General features: G+C 48.0%; 2 protein-coding genes across 9 annotated transcripts in view; one reads left to right on the forward strand and one right to left on the reverse strand.

The window, feature by feature from the left end:
• The window catches only part of plxnc1 (plexin C1), a 33367-nt gene extending 23901 nt beyond the window's left edge, over window positions 1–9466 (forward strand). For all 3 annotated transcript variants that reach the window (XM_034078816.2, XM_071202501.1, XM_071202500.1), the window contains 9 exons: window positions 416–516; window positions 3871–3946; window positions 4270–4304; window positions 4450–4545; window positions 5191–5354; window positions 5429–5576; window positions 5698–5838; window positions 5919–5993; window positions 9354–9466. In XM_034078816.2, the coding sequence (XP_033934707.1) occupies window positions 416–516; window positions 3871–3946; window positions 4270–4304; window positions 4450–4545; window positions 5191–5354; window positions 5429–5576; window positions 5698–5838; window positions 5919–5993; window positions 9354–9458 (941 nt within the window). In that variant the 3' untranslated portion in view covers window positions 9459–9466. The remainder of the gene's footprint in view (window positions 1–415; window positions 517–3870; window positions 3947–4269; window positions 4305–4449; window positions 4546–5190; window positions 5355–5428; window positions 5577–5697; window positions 5839–5918; window positions 5994–9353) is intronic.
• cep83 (centrosomal protein 83) overlaps window positions 1–23540 on the reverse strand; it is a 49277-nt gene that overhangs the window by 6410 nt on the left and 19327 nt on the right. For 3 of the 6 annotated variants that reach the window (XM_034078819.2, XM_034078821.2, XM_034078820.2), the window contains 10 exons: window positions 18724–18855; window positions 18414–18528; window positions 17932–18076; window positions 17692–17841; window positions 17268–17343; window positions 17021–17178; window positions 16511–16640; window positions 13944–14050; window positions 13555–13741; window positions 9976–10106 (listed from right to left, as the gene is read on the reverse strand). In XM_034078819.2, the coding sequence (XP_033934710.1) occupies window positions 9984–10106; window positions 13555–13741; window positions 13944–14050; window positions 16511–16640; window positions 17021–17178; window positions 17268–17343; window positions 17692–17841; window positions 17932–18076; window positions 18414–18528; window positions 18724–18855 (1323 nt within the window). In that variant the 3' untranslated portion in view covers window positions 9976–9983. Of the gene's footprint in view, window positions 1–9975; window positions 10107–11503; window positions 12147–12519; window positions 12685–13554; window positions 13742–13943; window positions 14051–16510; window positions 16641–17020; window positions 17179–17267; window positions 17344–17691; window positions 17842–17931; window positions 18077–18413; window positions 18529–18723; window positions 18856–23540 lie in introns of those variants that run through there. The other 3 variants (XM_034078823.2, XM_034078822.2, XR_011642926.1) reach the window with 2 other exon arrangements.

The raw sequence follows: 23540 nt of genomic DNA on the forward strand, positions 1-23540 counted from the left end.
ATATGGAAATGCCACCAAAAACTGGCCTGGCCGCTTGAGGACGGTCCAGGACGCTTAAACGGGGCTACCCGCTGCAGTGGAAATGCGCCATAAGTACAGCAAAGTAGTTGGTGTGAAAGCGGCTTTTAACTACGAACTATAAAAAGAGGCCTTTTAGATAAATGACTGAGCTGCTGATAAAATCAAACTTATTTGTATATCAAACTAAACAGATTATTGACTAATATTCTGACTTTTTAAAGGTAACTCTAAAATACATATTTAGCTTACTGACCTGTAGTGTTATAAATATATCTAGATTGTTTGGTGTTGTGTCTCAATTAATGGGAATGAAGTAGTGCCCAAAGGGACTCACATTTGTGGTGAGCTACTTTTCACACTGTGTAACCATAACCTGCTTCCCTTTTCCTACCAGAGTATGAACGGGATGGGTTATTCTTTCCTCTGGAGGAGGTGGATGCAAGCTCTGAGGTCATCGGGGAGGTGACCATGCTGAACACACTCAGGCACTACAAGGTGAGGACCGGGGGAGGGGTGGAGAGGGGGCAGAGCTCACTCAGGCGCTGTTCCTCAGACCCCATTTACACGGGAGCGCAAACAGACCGAATTCGTTATCAAAAAAATATTCCGTTCACACGCATTCGGCTCATTTAACGTGTCCGTTCACACGAGAACACTGGAGACGCTGTAGTACATATGCCGGGCCTGTAAGTGGCGCTGTACTTCTGCCACAAAATACACCAAAAGCAGTGAAGAAGACCCCGAACATTGTTGCCATGGTTGCCCTTCTGTTTATTCTCCGCGGTGGACTTAGCAACATGTAGTTCATGTAGTTCTCCATGTCCACTTGTTGCTGATGGCTGTGGTCGAGGAGCTGTAGATTGTTGCCACACGGTGCACTAACATCTGTAGCATGGTCGAGCTGTAGATGTTGCACTAACATCTGTAGCATGGTCAGTAGCACTAGCAGTAGCTACTGACGGTAGCGACTGACCATGCTACAGCAGTGAGCAGCAGAGGCGGGGCTATGGCTTCATCGTTACTATGAAATGATCGTATAGGGCGTACACACTGAGCCGTTTGGCCCCCCAGAGCTTTCCGTTTCCAGATCGATCCACCTTGGGACCCGTTATCGTTTGCAGGGTCCGTTTCCGCGGTTCCGTTGCGGCCTTGTGTGAATGAACGGGCTATACGCGCGAGACAAACCGTTTTGTTCTCGTGTAAACAAGACTAATCCCATTGAGGGGGGGCAGTGTTTACCAGCTCAACCAGTAGACAGTAATGTCGCTGTTCCTGCTTCCTCCTATAGGACAGGAGCGTACAGGTCTTTTCTGTGGTGGATTACATTTTTGCGCTACGGCTTGACAAAAACTGGATTTAAAATGTAAATAACAAACCCCTCAATGCAAAGCCCACCCTCCATAATTAAACATTGACAGCTTGAATCTTCACATGCTGGAACACCTGAAAGGTCTCCAGAAGACGTGGTTTAAAGAAACAAACAAAAAGGTTTGCATGATACAGAAACGTCTCTGTGCTGAATGCAACCTGTTATCCATATTTATTTATTATTTTAAGTGCTCAAAGACGCTTTTTGATTGGCGACTGCAATCCAAAGGCTTCTTGGAGCACTTCTTAATTTGCTGTTAAGACTCATCATGTTCTGTAGCAACAACAGAACTGAGATGGACCGACTGAATGTGCTGCAAGTTATTGAAAGCAGAGGGGAAGTTTCTCCATGACTTAAATCTAACAGGAAGAGAGCATTTGATATACAAGAGGAGAAGTACTGGAGGGACGAGTGGCTCCTCATGGCTTCCTAATGGGACTATGGAGGCGTGTTGTGCTCTGTGTCTGTCTTCTGTCAGAACCGTCACAGATAGACTTCAGAGATCAGTTACAGTCAGGCAGACAATAGAACAGAAGTGTCGCTCTCTGGGGAAATCCTTGTTACATCTAATTCTGAGAAAATAATGTTTTAATTAAATTACAATGGAGCAAAAGTAAAATGAAAATATTTTCCTAAATTTAGTCTAGATGTAGTCATGGACTCTGACCTGAGTTTCAACAGTCACATTAAAACAGTTACTAAATCAGCCTACTATCACCTAAAGAATATATCTAGGATTAAAAGACTAATGTCACAGCAGGATTTGGAAAAACTTGTCCATGCCTTTATCTTCAGTAGACTCGACTACTGCAATGGTGTCTTCACAGGTCTCACTAAAACATCTATTAGAAAGCTGCAGCTGATTCAGAACGCCGCTGCTCGAGTCCTCACTAACACTAAGAAAGTGGATCACATCACTCCAGTTCTGAAGTCTTTACACTGGCTTCCTGTGTGTCAAAGAATAGATTTCTAAATACTGCTGCTGGTTTATAAAGCACTGAATGGTTTAGGCCCAAAATACATTTCTGACCTGCTGCTAAACTATGAACCATCCAGATCTCTCAGGTCTTCAGGGACTGGTCAGCTTTCTGTCCCCAGAGTCAGAACTAAACATGGAGAAGCAGCGTTCAGTTATTATGCTCCAAATATCTGGAACAAACTCCCAGAAACCTGCAGGTCCGCTGCAACTCTGACTACTTTTAAATCCAGACTAAAAACATATATTGTTGCCGCTGCATTTGAGTGAGCTGTTTATATCCACACTGCAGTATAGTTTGTATTCATGTATTCTATATCTGTTGTGTTTATTTTTATTATCTTTGCTTTTTAATGCCTGTTCTTAAATGCCATTTTATTGTGTGTTTCTGCTGAATTTATTCTTCAAGGTCTTTTATTTTAGTTTGCAAAGCACTTTGAAGTGCTGAAAGGGGCGATATAAATACACTGTCCTTGCCTTGCCTAAGTTCCAGAGAAGCAGATGTCTCTTAAACATCTGCTTCTCATCTTCTTCTCATCTGCTTCTCATCTGCTTCTCATCTGCTGCTTCTCATCTTCTGCTTCTCATCTGCTGCTTTTCATCTGCTGCTTCTCATCTGCTGCTTCTCATCTGCTGCTTCTCATCTGCTGCTTCTCATCTGCTGCTTTTCATCTGCTGCTTCTCATCTGCTGCTTCTCATCTGCTTCTTCTCATCTGCTTCTCATCTGCTTCTCATCTGCTTCTCATCTGCTGCTTCTCATCTGCTGCTTCTCATCTTCTGCTTCTCATCTGCTGCTTTTCATCTGCTGCTTCTCATCTGCTGCTTCTCATCTGCTGCTTCTCATCTGCTGCTTCTCATCTGCTGCTTCTCATCTGCTGCTTCTCATCTGCTGCTTCTCATCTGCTGCTTCTCATCTGCTGCTTCTCATCTGCTGCTTCTCATCTGCTGCTTCTCATCTGCTGCTTCTCATCTGCTGCTTCTCATCTGCTGCTTCTCATATCCATAAGGGATGGACACGCACTCTGTGCAAAGCACCTGGGCGACACCCAGGATCAGGGCATTTCTAAGGCTGCCTGGCTTCTTGTTACACACACACACACACACACACACACACACACACACACACACACACACACACACACACACACACACACACACACACACACACACACACACACACACACACACACACACACACACACACACACACACACACACACACACACACACACACACACACACACACACACACACACACACACACACACACACACACACACACACACACACACACACAGTAATGTGAAAACGACAGCGTGGATGATGTAAATTCATGCTTTCATTTGAACTTTTAAAACATATTCTATCCATTTCATCATGCAGTTATTTGTTCTCATCTCATGCTGTTCGAGTCGCTTCACAGACTGTTTCCCTTGTTTACGAGATGATGCACGAACATCTAACATGTTGCTGTTATGAACCTGTGTGTCTGTGCTCCTGAAGGTTCCTGATAGAGCGACAGTTAAAGTTCTTTCCAGGAGAACTCATCCTCCTCTGAGCCCGCAGGGAAGTCTAAAGGGTAAGGGCTGACACTCCAGACTGTCTGTGAAGCCAATGCTCCTTTCCTTCACAGGCTGTGGGAGTGAAACCTCTCATGACCTCCCCTCTTAGAGGTGACACTGGATAGCACACTTTAGACCTAGTAGAATTGAGCATTTCAAATCTCAAATTCTCACCTTAATGTGTTAAAAAACAGATATTTTCTTTCGAAATGCTTCGGCCAAATACATTCAGCTTATAAGTAATTGTTGCTACGGCAAAAAGAGACCAGAAGTGGTCAGATAGAGGACGCTTTCTATTTACGCTCATGATTACAGTTTATGTTTCTTTTTTCTCCTTTAGATGACGAGAACTTCTCTGAGAAGTACTTTCACCTGGTGAGCAGCAGTTTGTGTTTCATGTGTGCTGTGGTGGATCCTTTGAAGTCACAAACTACGTTGTAGTGTACATGTGCACTATTCATTTGTGCACATCTCAGAAAACTACTAACTGAATGTTTTTTTAAATGGCAACTGTCTGCAGATTGATCCTGATGTAGACGAGGACCAGAGGAAGAACCCAGAGAGGAAGAAGTTAAAACTAAAGGAAGTGCACCTCACCAAGCTGCTCTCCACCAAGGCAAGAGGAACTAAAGCGACTGAACGCAGAGTCCGTATCGCACACCATCTCCACGCTGCAGAGGAAGCATGCTGTTTCACTCGCACACCGTTGTTTGTGGGTTACCCAAAACCAAGTGTGTGGCAAACGTATACATAAGAACGATTTGACTAGCAAGGACCAACTGACAACTGTGTGGTATTGATAAAAGAAAGAGTACGGGCGGAGAGAGACTCAGAGTGGGGGTCTGTCACGGCAACACTTCTGCTCGGGCTGATCACGGGCCCCAGATGGTTCCTGGAAGGACCAATTAAAAGAATGCACACGTTGGATAGGAATGCATGAGGAGACAGGTAGAGAGGATTATGGGATGTGGGGACATGGGGATTGGTGGGTTGAGAGAATGGAGACAAATAGACTTAGCAGTGGTTAGAGACGGGGTTGAGGCGTGGCCACGCTCCTGGACCTCGGTTAACAAATGAACTTAAAAAACAAAACAAATGTTTTAGTACTTCTCTTTTATTGATGATGGAAACATTATATTTGATAGTACAGCGTTCTGTACAGTTGTTTAATTATCACAGAGAAGAGGGAATTTAAACATATGTGTTACTGATGTGAACTTTAAGGGACGGCAGGAAATGACATCACCTGCTCCTCTCTAAGGTGGCCGTGCACTCCTTTGTGGAGAACCTGTTCAGGTGTATCTGGGGCGCGCCGCACTGCCGGGCACCGCATGCTGTCAAATACTTCTTTGACTTCCTGGATGCTCAAGCAGACTCCATGAAGATCACCGACCCAGATGTCCTGCATATCTGGAAGACCAACAGGTAGTGTCTGATATGTAGTTTTAGACTTTAAACGGCAGCTTTCCTTTCTGACACGTCTTTTTGTTGCTTTGCAGTTTGCCTCTGCGCTTCTGGGTCAACATCCTGAAGAACCCCCAGTTTGTCTTCGACATGCAGAAGACTCCACAGCTGGACAGCTGCCTGACCGTCATCGCCCAGGCCTTCATGGACTCCTTCTCCCTCAGTGAGACCCAGCTAGGAAAGGTACTGCACAATACACAGCTTCTCCTTTGCCTGGTGAGGCAGCAGGTGGAGGTGGAGCCATTGCATTAACCCTAATATAAAGACCAGTCTTTATCATGCCTTTAATACCATTGTGTTCCAGCACGCACCAACCAACAAGCTCCTCTATGCCAAAGACATTCCCAAGTTCAAACAGGAAGTAAAGGCTTACTACAAGCAGATCAGAGACCAGCCACCAATCACACACTCAGAATTCAAGGAGTTCCTGCAGGAAGAGTCCAAGGTAATGTCCTCTTAGTGCAGCACCTTTGACCATGAGGACCCGCAGTGAATGGATGAGTCACTCGTTTGTTTTTATTGTAGAAACACGAACACGAGTTCAACGAATCTGTAGCCCTCAGAGAACTCTACAAGTTCGTACAGCGCTACTTCACAGAGGTGAGTTCCTCTTCACTCGCTTACATTCATTCCCATGTATTTAGTTACATATATGATCTGCTATATTAAATGGCGAATGGAATTCTTCGATGATAACAAACGGATGATGTTGTGGATGTCACATGTGGATTTGCTAAGTGTGACTCAAATGTGAGGAAATAAAGGATTTGAGGAAATCAGGCAGTAAATCATCAAGAAACGATTCGGCCCGCTCAGGCATCGCTGGTGCGCTTTTTATTAGACGTTTCATTTCCAGCAATGGTGGCACTTTGACATCTATAAAAATCAATTAAAACAAATGATATTAATCTAACTATAATTTAAACACAGTTGTGTTCATTTAGAGTTTTCTTTTTAGAAATAAATGTTAGTTGTTGCAACCTTAACACGTTTAGGCAAATAACAAAAAAGTCAATTCATATTCTGGAAAAATACAAAATGTAAACTGTGTATAAATGATTTAAAAACATTACATTTGACTAAAGATAATGAATTGTACTGCAGGAAATACAACTCTGTAATTGTAATGATCTAATAGCTTAATAGTTGTGTTAGTAAGTGTTGCTAACATGCATGTTAGCATGAGGGACACCACCCGTGGGAATTACTGTTATTTCAAAAATAGGTTTATGATTTTCCAACCCTACAAGAGACATAACATAATAAAAGCAAATAAAAGCCAATAAAAATACTATTTCAAATGTTCTATTTGAAACGCAAGATGGTCACCAAGAAGGAATGACATTTGAGGGGGTGTTTTAGAGCTATTCCATATTAAAAATAATATTTTGAAACCACTTTTTCATTTACATGTGATCTAAGAACAAGTATATTCACCACCACAAGGGCATTCTGGGAGGAGCCATGTACGCTGGTGCGTATCCTTCACGGTGTCCCTTTGTTGTGGGAGGCATCGTGGATGCTGGCAGCAGCAGTCACTTCACACTTGTGAAACCCGAAGTTACAGGAGGCAGAGTGTCGAGAGGACATTTGATTTCAAAGCTTCTTCTGCTTTCAGAGCACACTGCGGTTTCCTGCTCTCTGTGCAGAGAAGAGTCCTGCAGAGCTTTACGTGAGCACTGCAGCTTCCTCACTTCAACCCGTTCTTGGATCAATTACCTGAAGTGACTGGATAGCCCACACGGTTGTTGTGGTAGAGACTGTACATGGGGGGGGGAGGGGTCATACATGCAGTGAAAGGCTGTACATGGGGGGGGGGAGGGGTCGTACATGCAGTGAAAGGCTGTACATGGGGGGGGGAGGGGTCGTACATGCAGTGAAAGGCTGTACATGGGGGGGGGAGGGGTCGTACATGCAGTGAAAGGCTGTACATGGGGGGGGGGGGGGGGGGAGGGGTCGTACATGCAGTGAAAGGCTGTACATGGGGGGGGGGAGGGGTCGTACATGCAGTGAAAGGCTGTACATGGGGGGGGGAGGGGTCATACATGCAGTGAAAGGCTGTACATGGGGGGGGAAGGGGTCGTACATGCAGTGAAAGGCTGTACATGGGGGGGGGAGGGGTCGTACATGCAGTGAAAGGCTGTACATGGGGGGGGGGGGGGGGGGAGGGGTCGTACATGCAGTGAAAGGCTGTACATGGGGGGGGGGGGGGGGAAGGGGTCGTACATGCAGTGAAAGGCTGTACATGGGGGGGGGGGGAGGGGTCGTACATGCAGTGAAAGGTGTACATGGGGGGGGGAGGGGTCGTACATGCAGTGAAAGGCTGTACATGGGGGGGGGGGGGGGGGGGAGGGGTCGTACATGCAGTGAAAGGCTGTACATGGGGGGGGGGGAGGGGTCGTACATGCAGTGAAGGCTGTACATGGGGGGGGGGGGGGGGGGAGGGGTCGTACATGCAGTGAAAGGCTGGTACATGGGAGGGGTCGTACATGCAGTGAAGGGCCTGTACATGGGGGGGGGGGGGAGGGGTCGTACATGCAGTGAGAGGCTGTACATGGGGGGGGGGGGGGGGGGGAGGGGTGTGTGAAAGGCTGTACATGGGGGGGGGACGGGGTTCGTACATGCATGTGAAAGGCTGTACATGGGGGGGGGGGGGGGGAGGGGTCGTACATGCAGTGAAAGGGCTGTACATGGGGGGGGGGGGGAGGGGTCGTACATGCAGTGAAAGGCTGTACATGGGGGGGGGGGGAGGGGGATGGGGTCGTACATGCAGTGAGGGCTGTACATGGGGGGGGGGGAGGGGTCGTACATGCAGTGAAAGGCTGTGTGTACATGGGGGGGGAGGGGTCGTAATGCAGTGAAAGGCTTGTACATGGGGGGGGAGGGGTAGTGGTCGTACATGCAGTGAAAGGCTGTACCTGGGGGGGGGGAGGGGTCGTACAGGCAGTGAAAGGCTTGTACATGGGGGGGGGGGGGAGGGTCGTACATGCAGTGAAAGGCTGTACATGGGGGGGGGGGGGGGGGGGGGGAGGGGTCGTACATGCAGTTGAAGGCTGTACATGGGAGGGGTCGTACATGCAGTGGAAGGCTGTACATGGGGGGGGGGGGGGGGGAGGGGTCGTACATGCAGTGAAAGGCTGTACATGGGGGGGGGGGTCGTACATGCAGTGAGAGGCTGTACATGGGGGGGGGGGGAAGGGGTGAAAGGCTGTACATGGGGGGGGAGGGGTCGTACATGCAGTGAAAGGCTGTACATGGGGGGGGGGGGGGGGAGGGGTCGTACATGCAGTGAAAGGCTTGTACATGGGGGGGGGGGGGGGAGGGGTCGTACATGCAGTGAGAGGCTGTACATGGGGGGGGGAGGAAGGGGTGAAAGGCTGTACATGGGGGGGGGAGGGGTCGTACATTGCAGTGAAAGGCTGTACATGGGGGGGGGGGGGGGGAGGGGTCGTACATGCAGTGAAAGGCTTGTACATGGGGGGGGGGGGGGAGGGTCGTACATGCAGTGAGAGGCTGTACATGGGGGGGGGGGGGGGGGAGGGGTCGTACATGCAGTGAGAGGCTGTACATGGGGGGGGGGGGAGGGGTCGTACATGCAGTGAAAGGCTGTACATGGGGGGGGGGAGGGGTCGTACATGCAGTGAAAGGCTGTACATGGGGGGGGGGGGTCGTACATGCAGTGAAAGGCTGTACATGGGGGGGGGGGAGGGGTCGTACCTGCAGTGAAAGGCTGTACATGGGGGGGGGGGGGGTCGTACATGCAGTGAAAGGCTGTACATGGGGGGGGGGGGGGGAGGGGTCGTACATGGGGGGGGGGGGGGGGCCGTACATGCAGTAAGAGGCTCCAGGGGGGAATTGAACCGGGGAAGTTGCTGTGCTTTGGAGTAAGAGTAGCTACTGGCTAAGAAGGCATTGGAGCAGGTTTGTAATAGCTCGTTGCTGTCCTCTGCCTCTCCACAGATCAAAGAGAAGCTGATCCTGAACGGAGCCCCTTCGGAGATGGTGGAGCAGCTGCAGCGTGTTAAAAGGTCTTTTGATGAACTGAAGAGCTGCTCCTGGAACTGAGCAAGCCTTCTCCTCTCACGCGACACAGAACCCTGCTGGACTCTGGGAGGTCCTTGGCATCTATACCATCGAAGTGATGCACCTGTCAGTCGTTCAGTTTATAAAGAATATGCATTTACGGAAATCAGACGTGTAACCAACGCGTATGTCGATAAGAACCGCTCTCTGTTCTGAGGTCTGGCTCCTTTACGTGAACAGGTGTGTGGTTCTAGGACCGTGAGTCATCTTGATAAGTCAAACCACTGAGATCAGAAAAACCGGTATCTTCTAATCATTTATTTAATATATGCCGTGAACTCTGTGTATATACGGATGGAAGAGCCATGTTATTTAAATCGCTGTATAAAAACTAAAAACTGTGTGTAAACAACAAACATCTAAACACAACATGCAACCCTGAGGATGCCAGGCGTACTCTGACATGAAGCTGCAGCGGCCTCTCTCCTCACCTCGACGCTGTGTAAATGATGCTTCCATTGATATAGAAACACTGCTGGTGTCCTTGCTAATGCAGTCCCCATGGGGTCAGAGGTCAGGCTGGGGGGGGTCCCTCAGAGAGCCCAGGTCCTGCAGCTGCTGCTGCTGGGCGCTCTCCAGGTCCTCCAGCCGGCGGCGCAGCAGAGCCAGCTCCCCCTGGTGCTGCTCCTCCTGCGGGCACAGGCTGCTATCAGACCAGGGCATTAACGGCGTTTCCTTTTCACTCACTATGCTCATTCTGCTTCACACCGAAGCTCTGCTGTAGCCCCCCCCCCCCCCTGTTTCCTGTGCGCTCGTCAACAGAATGCTGCAGTCTGACTGTATTCAGTCATCGCACCTGCATCTCCATTGGATAGAAACAACTGGGCGACACGTGTGACCGTGTTACGATGGAAAGTGTTATGGAGGGCGGACTCATCGCTTCCCAAAGGGTGGGACTACATCCTTTGAGCTGCTCTCATCTGGCGGAGCAGCTCTGTCTTTAAAGGGATGGACCAACGCGTCATAGTTAACATGTAGGATGTTGCAGTTCTGTAGGACAATCATAATCACAGCTCTACTCGAGCCAACAAACGGCTTTCATTAATATCATACTCAGGAGAGAGGTGTCCGTCATAAGTGTGTCTGCGTGTGTCTGTGTGACTTTCTCACCACGGGTAACCATAGACTGTGAGAGTCAGCACACCGTGGTTTCCTGCTGGCTGAGTGCCGATGTCAGAGCGTCTTCATCCCTAAGGGCGTTAGACAGCCTCAACACGTGGCTTTGTGATTGAAACAGAGACTTGTTCATGTCGTACTTCAGATGCTTTCCATCCTTTGCACCTCCGCCCACAGGGTGTGGCTTTCTATTTGTTTGTAAAGAGAGAATCGAGATCCTAACACTTATGGCGCATTTCCACTGCAACGGGGTAGCCCCGTTTAAGCGTCCCTAAGCGTCCTCGCTCAGGCCTCGGGCTGCCTCGCTGGCCGGCCGAGGCCGTGGCGCATTTCCATTACACTTTAGGACCTGGGGTAGCAACGCAGTGTAGGCGGGGCGATCAGCTTTTTGGGCGGAGCGACGCTGGGTAAAACTGCAGTGGCGTCATCTTCAATGCGACACAAGTCACAAAACACACACAACAATGGAGGATGTGGAAGCGATCGTTTACTTGTTTCTTGGTGTGTGGCTTGTTGTCACAGCAAGCAGGAAAGTGATCACAGCAAGCATTGCATTGTATTCATTGTATTGAACATAAATAAATCCTTTTTTTTTTCATATACATGTGTTTGTCAAATGTTTTAAACAAATATCTGAATTGAATATTTGAATTTCAAGCCCCAGTAAGTTCTGCCCCATAAGAAGAACATTTGAGGAAATATCAGATCATGGAAAGAAAATCTTTCTAATCAATTAAGCGAATATCAAAGCTGACTATAAACATAAATACTAAAGTGTAAAACACAGCAAAACTATATTCATAAATGCAAGGGTAAAATAGTGTGGACAATTGTAAACATGGATGGAGACTAAAGTATCCACAACATAAAATAATATATTAAATATAACCTCAATCTTTCTTCTAGACATGTTAAAAGCTTGAATGGGTTATAGGTTTCTTTTGGTCTTTAAAATATATAAGGAATGTGTTGTTTGAGTGTAGTAGAACGAGGGTATTACAATTGAGCAATTTCTACATGTATTTATCATGTATTCTTAATACCATTACAAAATAAACATGTAATAATGTTTTAGAGGACCTCAAGCTCGCAAACTCAATGTCTTGCTTTAAATCTCTTAAAAGTAAGGGGCTTTTTCCTAACTGATGGTGTTTGTTATTGCTTTATAAATTCATGTATGTTTATGATTTGTTTCTGTTGGGTGCCATTCATTATCAACAAGAGATAAGATAAGTCAAAGAAGTACTTTATTGATGGCAGTATACAAATACAAATGTTGTATCAAAGGCATGCCATTAAACAATACAAATAAAAAATGTAAAACTGAATTGCAGCCAGCATAAATATACATGGAATTGTAAATATAAAATGAACATTTTAAAGAAAATAAATAAACAAGGAAGTACAAATGTTGCATTTAAAAATTAACTAGATAACAAATATATAATATGTACAATAACTATTAAGGTTTTTTGAAGTATCATGGAGGAGACGCTGCCCAGTCATGGTGCCGTTCCTGCTGGGCCCGATCCTCTCCTCCTCGTTTCCTCTTGCCTGGGTGACAATAAGATAATAATTAGCAATAAGGAAAACACACAGGACAGGTACAGGTCACACAAGGATATAAGAATAACATGTATAAACAGAACAACAGTAAGGTGAACTAAAGAAAGTTCTGGCCCTAGATGTTTACAATGATTGTGAAAGTGAATTACATTATGTCCAGCCTGTTGATAATGAATATAAATATATGTATATGATAGGATGTCACACACAACTGTACTAGCTGCTTCCTAGCTAAGACTTTACTTGTAACAGAGCATTTCCACACAGTGGTATAGCTTATTTTAATTACTGACGATGGATGATCCACGGTTTAAAAAAACAACAAAACAATTCCAGTCGTTTTGCCATTTCTATTTCTTACCTAGAACCACACGCTGCGGTGTCGTGATGGCACTCGGTGTTGGTGGTTGAGTCGGTGTCGATTCTTCGGCTGGGGTCCGTTCTGGATTCACTGACGATGTGGACGGAACACTGCCATCACCCGTTGTTCGGGAATGTTCCTCCTCACGAGTCCCAATGTAATCATCTAGAACAGCAACATGACTTGTTAATTCCACAAACTACTGCAGCACAATACTAAATAGCAACAACAACTATAGAAAAGAAAAACTGAACGTAAACAATGGCACATGTGGTGTTAGCAAACAATAGCTCTAGCTAAGGCTATCTGCCTTAGCTAGCTATGTAGCTCTTTGGGGCTCCATAAAAGCATGGGTTGTCGAATATTAATGTAAGGATAAAATAGACTTCTTTGTTAGAAGTGAGCGTACCTTGCAGGGACTCCAGTAAAGCCGTTCCGTTTTCCCTACATCGCAGGAAAGTCCTCGAAAATCCGCGCTCGGACATCTGTGCAGAGACATCCTGGAACACTTTCACATTTCGCGTTGTTCCGTCGAGCTCCCGCTGGATTTTATCATCCCCAATGAGATGTAGGAACGTCGTCACCTCCTCGGTCGACCACGGTGTGCTTTTCTTCGACGTTGCCATTTTTGTAGCTCCTCCGTTTACAAAATGCTGCAAGCTTGCTTCTTGATATATATGTGACGCGAGGGATGATCTCGCGCGCGATCTTGTGACGATTCTCTCTGACCAATCAGCAGTCGAGTGTTGACGTCACAGCCCTGGCCTGGTCTGATAGAACCACGATTTTATGGGGCCGGAAAAAGAGAGAAAAAGTACCCGCTAGCCGGTACTAGGCTATATGGAAATGCCACCAAAAACTGGCCTGGCCGCTTGAGGACGGTCCAGGACGCTTAAACGGGGCTACCCGCTGCAGTGGAAATGCGCCATTATAAACCCAACTTATACTGTTGCCGCATTGCATTCTGGTCTATTTCCTGTGCGTGAAAGGTGCTCTGAGCCTCGTACAGAACTGGCTGCGACTCATAATGCTTACTGGGATGTTGGCCTGCTGGCCCTCGGACCCGGGGAGGGGGGCGGTGGATGTGGAGGCCAGGAAGGCGTGGCCGGCGCTGTAGGGAGCATGGCCCACCAATAGGAGGCGTCGAAACTCGTTGTGTCGACGCTGCAGCTCCTTCATCCGCCTGCTGAGCGGAGGCTGCTCCTCTGAGGAAGAGGAGCGTCTGACAGAGAGGAAGATCACACACACAGCTGTTTACCACACCTGCCAGCCACTCATTCATTCTTTAAATGTTTTTAGCTCTGCTGCGAGGATCTTAACTCTCATTCTCTGGTTCTCTGTAGCTTTATGTGAAGGCACTTTGTAAATAAGTGTTGAAAGGGGCGATATCAGTAAAGTTGATTCTAATTATAAAAACGTTGTACTTGTTGGCAGCAGCAGCAGCGCCCAGCTCCAGCTCCTGAATCCTGGCCTCCTTCAGCTGCAGCTTCTCCTGCAGCCACTTGTCTCTGTGCTCCGTCTGCGCTCGCCTCTGACACACACACACACACACACACACACACACACACACACACACACACACACACACACACACACACACACACACACACACACACACACACACACACACACACACACACACACACACACACACACACACACACACACACACACACACACACACACACACACACACACACACACACACACACACACACAAGCTGTGAATATACCCTCTTAAACCGGGGGGTCTACGTCTTTACGGGTAGAGTAGATAGAATAGATTCCCTTATTGTCATCGCACCGGGTACAACGACATTTAAATAAGCGTTTCTCGCAGTGCATTTCCACATAAAACTAATACATATATATCTATATAAACATATACACAAACATATGCTCACACATTAATTAAATACAGTTTACAATATAAAAAACACGGGGATGATATTTTGCATCTCTGATGTCTCTGATGTAACTGTTCAGTTCTCCGACTGTGCGCGCCGCCATCGTCCTCAACCGCTAACCGCTAACGTTAGCCGACTGACCCGTCTACTTCTACTGCCTTTAGTTCAGGACTATTTAAATAAGGTTTGAGTGTCAAGTGTGAATAGAAAACGTAAAGTATATTTACGTGCATCATTAGCACAATTAATCTGATCATTAATCATTAAGTGGTGATCGCAACAAAGGAAGGAAGAGCTGGAGCAACGATCCAGCCCAACTACGAACAGACAGGACATCATATGAGGCGGACCAAGCGTTAAAGCACTAATATGGATCAGTGAAGGAGTGGATATTCGCTTCATCATCAAATTCAGTAGTCCAAGTTTATCATTTAAGAATCACTGAAAGATACAAACGGTTGCTTCTTTTCTGAGGTCACATTGTTGTCTTCTCCGTTATCACAATATAATTAGTAAAAGCATCTTATTGGAATTTATTTTCCATTTTCTTTACATGCGTATTTCATATTGAGGTAATCGAAAAGTAACGGATGTAATCAGGATACATTACTTGAATATTGGGGTGGTTCAATTACTTTGTCTAACAAGTAGTTAGTCATCGTAACAGATGACCCTGTTTAAGGGACTCCCCCCCCCTGCACCCTGACTCCCCCCACCTGACTCCCTGCACCCTGACTCCCTGCACCCTGACTCCCCCCCACCTGACTCCCCCCCCCCCTGCACCCTGACTCCCCCCCACCTGACTCCCCCCCCCCTGCACCCTGACTCCCTGCACCCTGACTCCCCCCACCTGACTCCCTGCACCCTGACTCCCTGCACCCTGACTCCCCCCACCTGACTCCCCCCCCCCTGCACCCTGACTCCCCCCCACCTGACTCCCTGCACCCTGACTCCCCCCCACCTGACTCCCTGCACCCTGACTCCCCCCCCCCTGCACCCTGACTCCCCCCCCACCTGACTCCCCCCCCCCCCTGCACCCTGACTCCCCCCCCACCTGACTCCCCGCACCCTGACTCCCCCCCACCTGACTCCCTGCACCCTGACTCCCCCCCACCTGACTCCCTGCACCCTGACTCCCCCCCCCCTGACTCCCTGCACCCTGACTCTCCCCACCTGACTCGCCCCCCCCTGACTCCCTGCACCCTGACTCCCCCCCACCTGACTACCTGCACCCTGACTCCCCCCCACCTGACTCCCTGCACCCTGACTCCCCCCCCCTGCACCCTGACTCCCCCCCACCTGACTCCCCCCCCACCTGACTCCCTGCACCCTGACTCCCCCCCACCTGACTCCCTGCACCCTGACTCCCCCCACCTGACTCGCCCCCCCGTGACTCGCCCCCACCTGACTACCTGCACCCTGACTCCCCCCCTGACTCCCTGCACCCTGACTCTCCCCACCTGACTACCTGCACCCTGACTCCCCCCCTGACTCCCTGCACCCTGACTCTCCCCCCCTGACTCCCCGCACCCTGACTCCCCCCCTGACTCCCTGCACCCTGACTCTCCCCCCCTGACTCCCCGCACCCTGACTCCCCCCCTGACTCCCTGCACCCTGACTCCCCCCCACCTGACTACCTGCACCCTGACTCCCCCCGACTCCCTGCACCCTGACTCGCCCCCCCCCTGACTCCCTGCACCGTGACTCGCCCCCCCCCTGACTCCCTGCACCCTGACTCCCTGCACCCTGACTCCCCCCCCTGACTCCCTGCACCCTGACTCTCCCCCCCCTGACTCCCTGCACCCTGACTCCCCCCCCTGACTCCCTGCACCCTGACTCCCCCCCCCTGACTCCCTGCACCCTGACTCCCCCCCCCTGACTCCCTGCACCCTGACTCCCCCCCCTGACTCCCTGCACCCTGACTCCCTGCACCCTGACTCCCCCCCCTGACTCCCTGCACCCTGACTCCCCCCCCTGACTCCCTGCACCCTGACTCCCTGCACCCTGACTCCCCCCCCTGACTCCCTGCACCCTGACTCCCCCCCCGACTCCCTGTTAAATGAGAAGTGTCACAGCAGCGGTACCTTCTTCTGTGCCGCCGCCGCCCTCTGCAGCTTCTCCTTCAGCTGGGAGTATTTGTGCTGCAGCTCAGCGTCTCGCTCCTGCAGTGTGTGTCTCTCCTCCACCCACTCCACCCGACGCTCCTCCACCAGCCTGGAGGCAGGGCCGCACACAGCAGTGCTTAGTAGGCAATCATCCACATTGCATCTCTATATGTTGGTAACCCTCTAACAAAGGAAACACTGGAATACTTCACTTATGTGCTTTACAATGAAGACACATACAAAGAAGAGTTATACAAAGTCATACAAAGGAAATGTAAAACACAAAGAGTTGGATCACAGAACCACAAAACAATAAAACATGAACAGTGATACCACTGAAATTACCCCAAATTAAAAAGATAAGACTTTTATTTACTTAAAAAATGGAGTTTGCTGTTCTAAGATCCAATGGGAGGCTGCCCCACAGTTTGGGGCCTCCCCAGTAAACCCCACTAAAGTAACGGAGACAGTGTGAGGCAGCGGCCGCACCTCTCTGCCTCCTGCTGGCTCCTCTCAGCCTGAGCGCGAGCCCCCCTCACGTCCTCCCTCAGGCGCTCCAGGGCTTCCCTCAGGCGCTGGTTGGCCTCCAGCAGCTCGCGCTCAGAGTGAGACAGCGTGCCAAGCTGAACACCTAGTTCCTGGTTCTGCTGTTGGGTCATAAAAGAAACACGTTGATTTCAGACCTACACCCTGTAGGCTGTGGGACAGTCACACATGGGGGTGTGGAGGCGGGTACCTGCTGCAGGTCAGCCGTCTCCACTCTCTGCCTCTCCAGCTCCTCCTGCTGGACGCTCTGCTGCTGCAGCTTGCCTCTGGAACCACAACACGAGGCACTGAGTGTCACCATGAGTTACAGATGAGAGGACACGCCGTCACAAACAAAACCATGTTTCTTTGTATGATTTGAAAAGGAACATAGACCTATTCCACACAATACTCGCGCTGTCATTTTAATAACATTTTTAGCAATTGACCACAAACATTTGTAGAAATGAAGGATAGAAGGGAAAGTGGGAGATTATTCAACAAGGTAACATAGCCAACATCTCCCAAACTCCAGTTTCCTTTCTTCCACATGTGTTGCAGGAAATAAACGTGCACGTTATTGATTGCATGTCAAAGATAACGAAACCTCTAGGCAGCCAGAGTGTCCTGCTGACCTGAGGCAGAGCAGCTCTCTGCGGACAGCCTCCTCGGCCTGTTGGCAGCTCCGGAGCCGCTGCTCCCGCTCCTCCTGCTGGCCGTGCTCTGCAGCAGCCTGCAGCGCCCTCTGCTGCTCCAGAGCTGCAAGGCGGCTCTCCACCTCCAGCCTCACAACAGAAAGCACCACAAGTAAGTATAGACACAAAGACGAGTTGCAGAGGAAGAACAGTGAACGAGCTGTTTGAGGGGAGTCTCACTTCTCCTCGTGCAGGGCGGCAGTCTTCCGGAGCTCCTCCTCGCGGGCAGCCTGCACCCTCCTCACTGACTCCCTCTCCTTCTCAACCAGAAGGTCTTTGTGTCTCTCTGCCGAAGCCTTCATCAACTCCACATCTGCCTGCAGACCTGAGACACACGTTACCATGACAATCTGAGGGTGAGGCGGAAACAGGTTGATGCCAACAGCAAGAATGATTACGGATCCTGTGTTCTTCTGCGGAGACAAATGCTACATATGACCTGAGAGGGTCTGACAGATGACTTGTTAACTTAAATAAACGGTTACTCTAATGATCAAAGTAAACAAAGTACAGAGTCCAATGTGTGCTGCCAACACTTCAGCACAGACAGTGGTGTTGGCCTTTCTTAGGCAGGAGGGCGATGAAGAGGCAGAGATGCACACACATGGAGGTTATAAATAATAAAGACAAAGACAATAATTGTGTGTGTGTGTGTGTCATACCATCAACCTGCCCCAGCAGTGTGTCTCTCTCCCTCTCCAGCTCCCCTTTAGAGCGGGCACACTCAAACCTGGTGCCGTCCACCTCCAGTTTATGGGAATGCTTCAGGCTTTCAATCTGAGAACGAAAAAAACCTAATATTAATCAATTTCACTTTCAAGCTTCAAATCACGTGTGTGTGTGTGTGTGTGTGTGTGTGTGTGTGTGTGTGTGTGTGTGTGTGTGTGTGTGTGTGTGTGTGTGTGTGTGTGTGCTGCTCAGCCAGGGACTGACCCTGGCTGAGCAGTGCTGTGTGATGATAGGTCAGCGTACCTGTCCGCTCAGACTAGCCCCCTCCCTCTCCGCTCGGTGCAGCCTCCCGCTCAGCTGGCTGCTCTGCTCCTGGGTAAGGTGAAGCTCGCTCTCCATCCGCTCCAGCTGCAGACGCAGAGACTGACGCTCCGCCTGTCACACCGACACCCGTTAATCACACCGACACCCGTTAATCACATCCAACAGCCGTTAATCACATCCAACAGCCGTTAATCACACCAACAGCCGTTAATCACATCCAACAGCCGTTAATCACATCCAACAGCCGTTAATCACATCCAACAGCCGTTAATCACACCGACACCCGTTAATCACACCGACACCCGTTAATCACATCCAACAGCCGTTAATCACATCCAACAGCCGTTAATCACATCCAACAGCCGTTAATCACACCAACAGCCGTTAATCACATCCAACAGCCGTTAATCACATCCAACAGCCGTTAATCACATCCAACAGCCGTTAATCACACCCAACAGCCGTTAATCACATCCAACAGCCGTTAATCACATCCAACAGCCGTTAATCACATCCAACAGCCGTTAATCACATCCAACAGCCGTTAATCACATCCAACAGCCGTTAATCACATCCAACAGCCGTTAATCACACCAACAGCCGTTAATCACACCAACAGCCGTTAATCACACCAACAGCCGTTAATCACATCCAACAGCCGTTAATCACATCCAACAGCCGTTAATCACACCAACAGCCGTTAATCACACCCACCCGTTAATCACATCAACAGCCGTTAATCACACCAACAGCCGTTAATCACATCCAACAGCCGTTAATCACATCCAACAGCCGTTAATCACACCAACAGCCGTTAATCACACCCACCCGTTAATCACACCAACACCCGTTAATCACATCCAACAGCCGTTAATCACATCCAACAGCCGTTAATCACACCAACAGCCGTTAATCACACCCACCCGTTAATCACATCAACAGCCGTTAATCACACCAACAGCCGTTAATCACATCCAACAGCCGTTAATCACACCAACAGCCGTTAATCACACCAACAGCCGTTAATCACACCAACAGCCGTTAATCACATCCAACAGCCGTTAATCACATCAACAGCCGTTAATCACATCAACAGCCGTTAATCACACCAACAGCCGTTAATCACACCAACAGCCGTTAATCACATCCAACAGCCGTTAATCACATCCAACAGCCGTTAATCACATCCAACAGCCGTTAATCACATCCAACAGCCGTTAATCACACCAACAGCCATTAATCACACCAACAGCCGTTAATCACATCCAACAGCCGTTAATCACACCTAACAGCCGTTAATCACACCCAACAGCCGTTAATCACACCCAACAGCCGTTAATCACATCCAACAGCCGTTAATCACATCCAACAGCCGTTAATCACATCCAACAGCCGTTAATCACATCCAACAGCCGTTAATCACACCAACAGCCGTTAATCACACCCAACAGCCGTTAATCACATCCAACAGCCGTTAATCACATCCAACAGCCGTTAATCACATCCAACAGCCGTTAATCACACCAACAGCCGTTAATCACACCAACAGCCGTTAATCACATCCAACAGCCGTTAATCACATCCAACAGCCGTTAATCACATCCAACAGCCGCAAACAAGGTCACATTTAGAGTCAAATGGTAACACGTGAACACATATCTTTATCCTAACAATTAACAACAAGATAAATACATGACATCTTAAACGATATCCTTCATTTGAATAAAGGTATTCATGGGGTTAAATAAGTTGGTCTTTTTAATACATGAACTTTCTTAAATGAATAGAACTGGTCAATTTGGTCAACATAAATACTTGTAGTTACAGAGAGAGGACTAAGCTGTGTGTGTGTGTGTGTGTGTGTGTGTGTGTGTGTGTGTGTGTGTGTGTGTGTGTGTGTGTGTGTGTGTGTGTGTGTGTGTGTGTGTGTGTGTGTGTGTGTGTGTGTGTGTGTGTGTGTGTGTGTGTGTGTGTGTGTGTGTGTTTGATGGAGAGAGGGAGAGAGAGGACTAAGCTGTGTGTGTGTTTGATGGAGAGAGAGAGAGAGGACTAAGCTGTGTGTGTGTTGATAGAGAGAGAGAGAGAGAGAGGACTAAGCTGTGTGTGTGTTGATAGAGAGAGAGAGAGAGAGAGAGAGAGAGAGAGAGAGAGAGAGAGAGAGAGAGAGAGAGAGAGAGAGAGAGAGAGAGAGAGAGAGAGAGGACTAAGCTGTGTGTGTGTTTGATGCCGGGCCGGGCCGCCCAGGTATATTAACGGCCGCCCAAGTATATTTCGCGACCCATTTAGGTTTGTTTTTTTTAAATAATTTTTTAATAATTTTTTTTTTTATTCGTCCGTGACCACGACGCCATCTGCGATCGATTAACTTGTGGACAATGATCCCTCGCTACCTTGCACTGATCTCGCCTCCTTCTGGCCTGTTAAGTGGCCTGCCTCACACAGGTGACTGGCTGTCCACATGATGTGGCCTGCCGACATGGACACTGTCATACAGATCATAAATCAAAGCCCTTGATTGGTCTCTGTGTCATTCAAGCTCGGGATAAGCTCAGCTCAGGTGAGGTAAAGGACTCTCTGAGTGTTTAGATAGTTAACTTAGTCTAAGTTCTCAGTGGGTCTCAAACGGTGTGGTCACCATTTATGTAAACACATATTTCCATTTGAGAGGGTAGTGATTGGTCTAATGGATAGTGAGGTGGGCTGAAGATCGGAAGGCTGTGAGTTAAAATCCCGCGAGGAACACCACCACTAGTGTGCCCTTGAGTAAGGCACTTAGCCCTTAGTTACTCCAGGGAGAATGTCCCTGTAATCGGTCATTATAAGACGCTTTGGATAAAAGCGTCAGCTAAATGAAATGTATTGTGATTTGTAAAATATGCATGAATAAATAAATAAAAAGTTAACTGGGTGAAAAAAGGTAAGATACACTTTTAAAACTTGTTGAGAGAAAACTAGTCTTTGCTGCTGCCTCAAAGAGGGGGAGAGGAGGGAGACAGGAGAGGCTGATTCAGGAGCACAGACACACTCACAACTATAAATGAACCAAAAATAAATTAATAAACAAGTTTCAGTGTTTTTTTCATATTGGAAATGGTATTGGTTATGGCCATGATTTTATGATTATTGAAATGTATACAGTTCTGTTTAATATAGGTGTTTCCATAGATCTAGTCTCTTTATTTTCCCCTCAAAATGCACCAGATTGATGCATTTAACTCCAAAATAAAAAATAAAATCTTACCGGGGGGGCATGCCCCTGGACCCCCATAGAGGATTTGAGGTCGACCCCCACTAAAAATCACATGGATAGGTTCCTAAATGCATTTTTTTTTTTTTTTTTTAAAGTAACCCATTTCCATGTGTGGGTAGTAGATTTAAACTATAGGGCGATCATTATGGGCCCTGCCTGTACCTGTTCTCTCTGCCATCGCATGAAGGGTCTGCTAACAAGCGACCAACAGAAAGGTTAATGTTGTTGCACGTCACCTCACCCCCCCCCCCGCTACCACCACCCCCCCCAAGTATATTTCAGACATGTGGGAAACAGATCTGTGGGAAACACTGGCAGTTAATGGACCAGCACCAGAGGTGTTCCCATACACACAGGCGTTGGAGCTGTTATTCATGAAATCCCAGAAGGATGAAGTGCTCTGACAAACAGTGCCATCTTTGCGCAAAATGATTATACAGGAATGAAAAGTCAATAATAAACATGTTGTTAAAACTTTTTTTTTAACAACCCGCTGTCACCACCCGCCCAAGTATATTTCAGATCTGTGGGAAACACTGTATAATATAATAATAAAATACATGGAGCCTCTCTTTTTCCTCCCTCTCTTCTGACAGCATCAGTGTCTGTCTCATGCAGCAGCTGATCCAGTAATGAGTGACCCGGCCGACAGTAAAAATAAACATATTTATAACTAGTTTAGGTAGTTTGAGAGGTGTCTCCGTCCTGTCAGATTAGACTTCACTCGCGTTTAGGTCCATATCGAGAGAAAGATAAATAATCTGAATTCAGTGTGCAGTTTACTTTGACCCGGGGTGAGCAGCAGAGGTGGGGAGAGGCGGGGCTATTGCCTCATCATTATCAGAAAATGATCGTATAGGGCGTACACACTAGTGCTGGAGCGACGCGTCGACATAGACGTTAAAAACCTATGGATTAACCGATTCAGCCGCGTTTTTTCTCATTTTAATGCCATTGAACACATCTTTTGATCAGATTGACAGCTACGGTGGTGAGACTATCTCCCTAGAAGCTCTGTAAAGGTACGTGTTGTGATGACTGTATTTGCTTCCCCTATCGCGAGTCCGGATCACTCAGTGATGATACTATATACCTACATAATCTGTGGAGTCTCAGCTTTAATCGGATATCTTGTATGTGCAGCTACGATGAGTAATAAGGGTACTTTTATCTTGAGTTCTGTGCCAATGTCCGTTAGCATTTTTCGCTCATGGGTCATTTAGATGCTTCTTATGAGACTTGTGTTTTGTTTTGGTAAACATGGTTTGTATCGGCAGTTAGCTGAGATTATTTCCGTTAATCTGGTATAACACATTAATAGTTTGTTAAATATTAAGATCCCCTGAGACACAGTATTGTGAAAAAAAAAATGTTTACATTACGTTTTTTATGAATTGAACAACAGAAAAATAATCGTTAGATTAGTCGACTAATCGATCAAATAATCGCCCGATTAATAGTTTTCGAAATAATCGTTTCCCCCCAGCACTAGTACACACGGAGCCGTTTGACCCCACCAGAGCGTTGCGTATGCCGTTCTATCCAC

Source organism: Pseudochaenichthys georgianus, unplaced genomic scaffold (assembly GCF_902827115.2).
Source record: "Pseudochaenichthys georgianus unplaced genomic scaffold, fPseGeo1.2 scaffold_491_arrow_ctg1, whole genome shotgun sequence".
Taxonomy (NCBI): Eukaryota; Metazoa; Chordata; class Actinopteri; order Perciformes; family Channichthyidae; genus Pseudochaenichthys; species Pseudochaenichthys georgianus.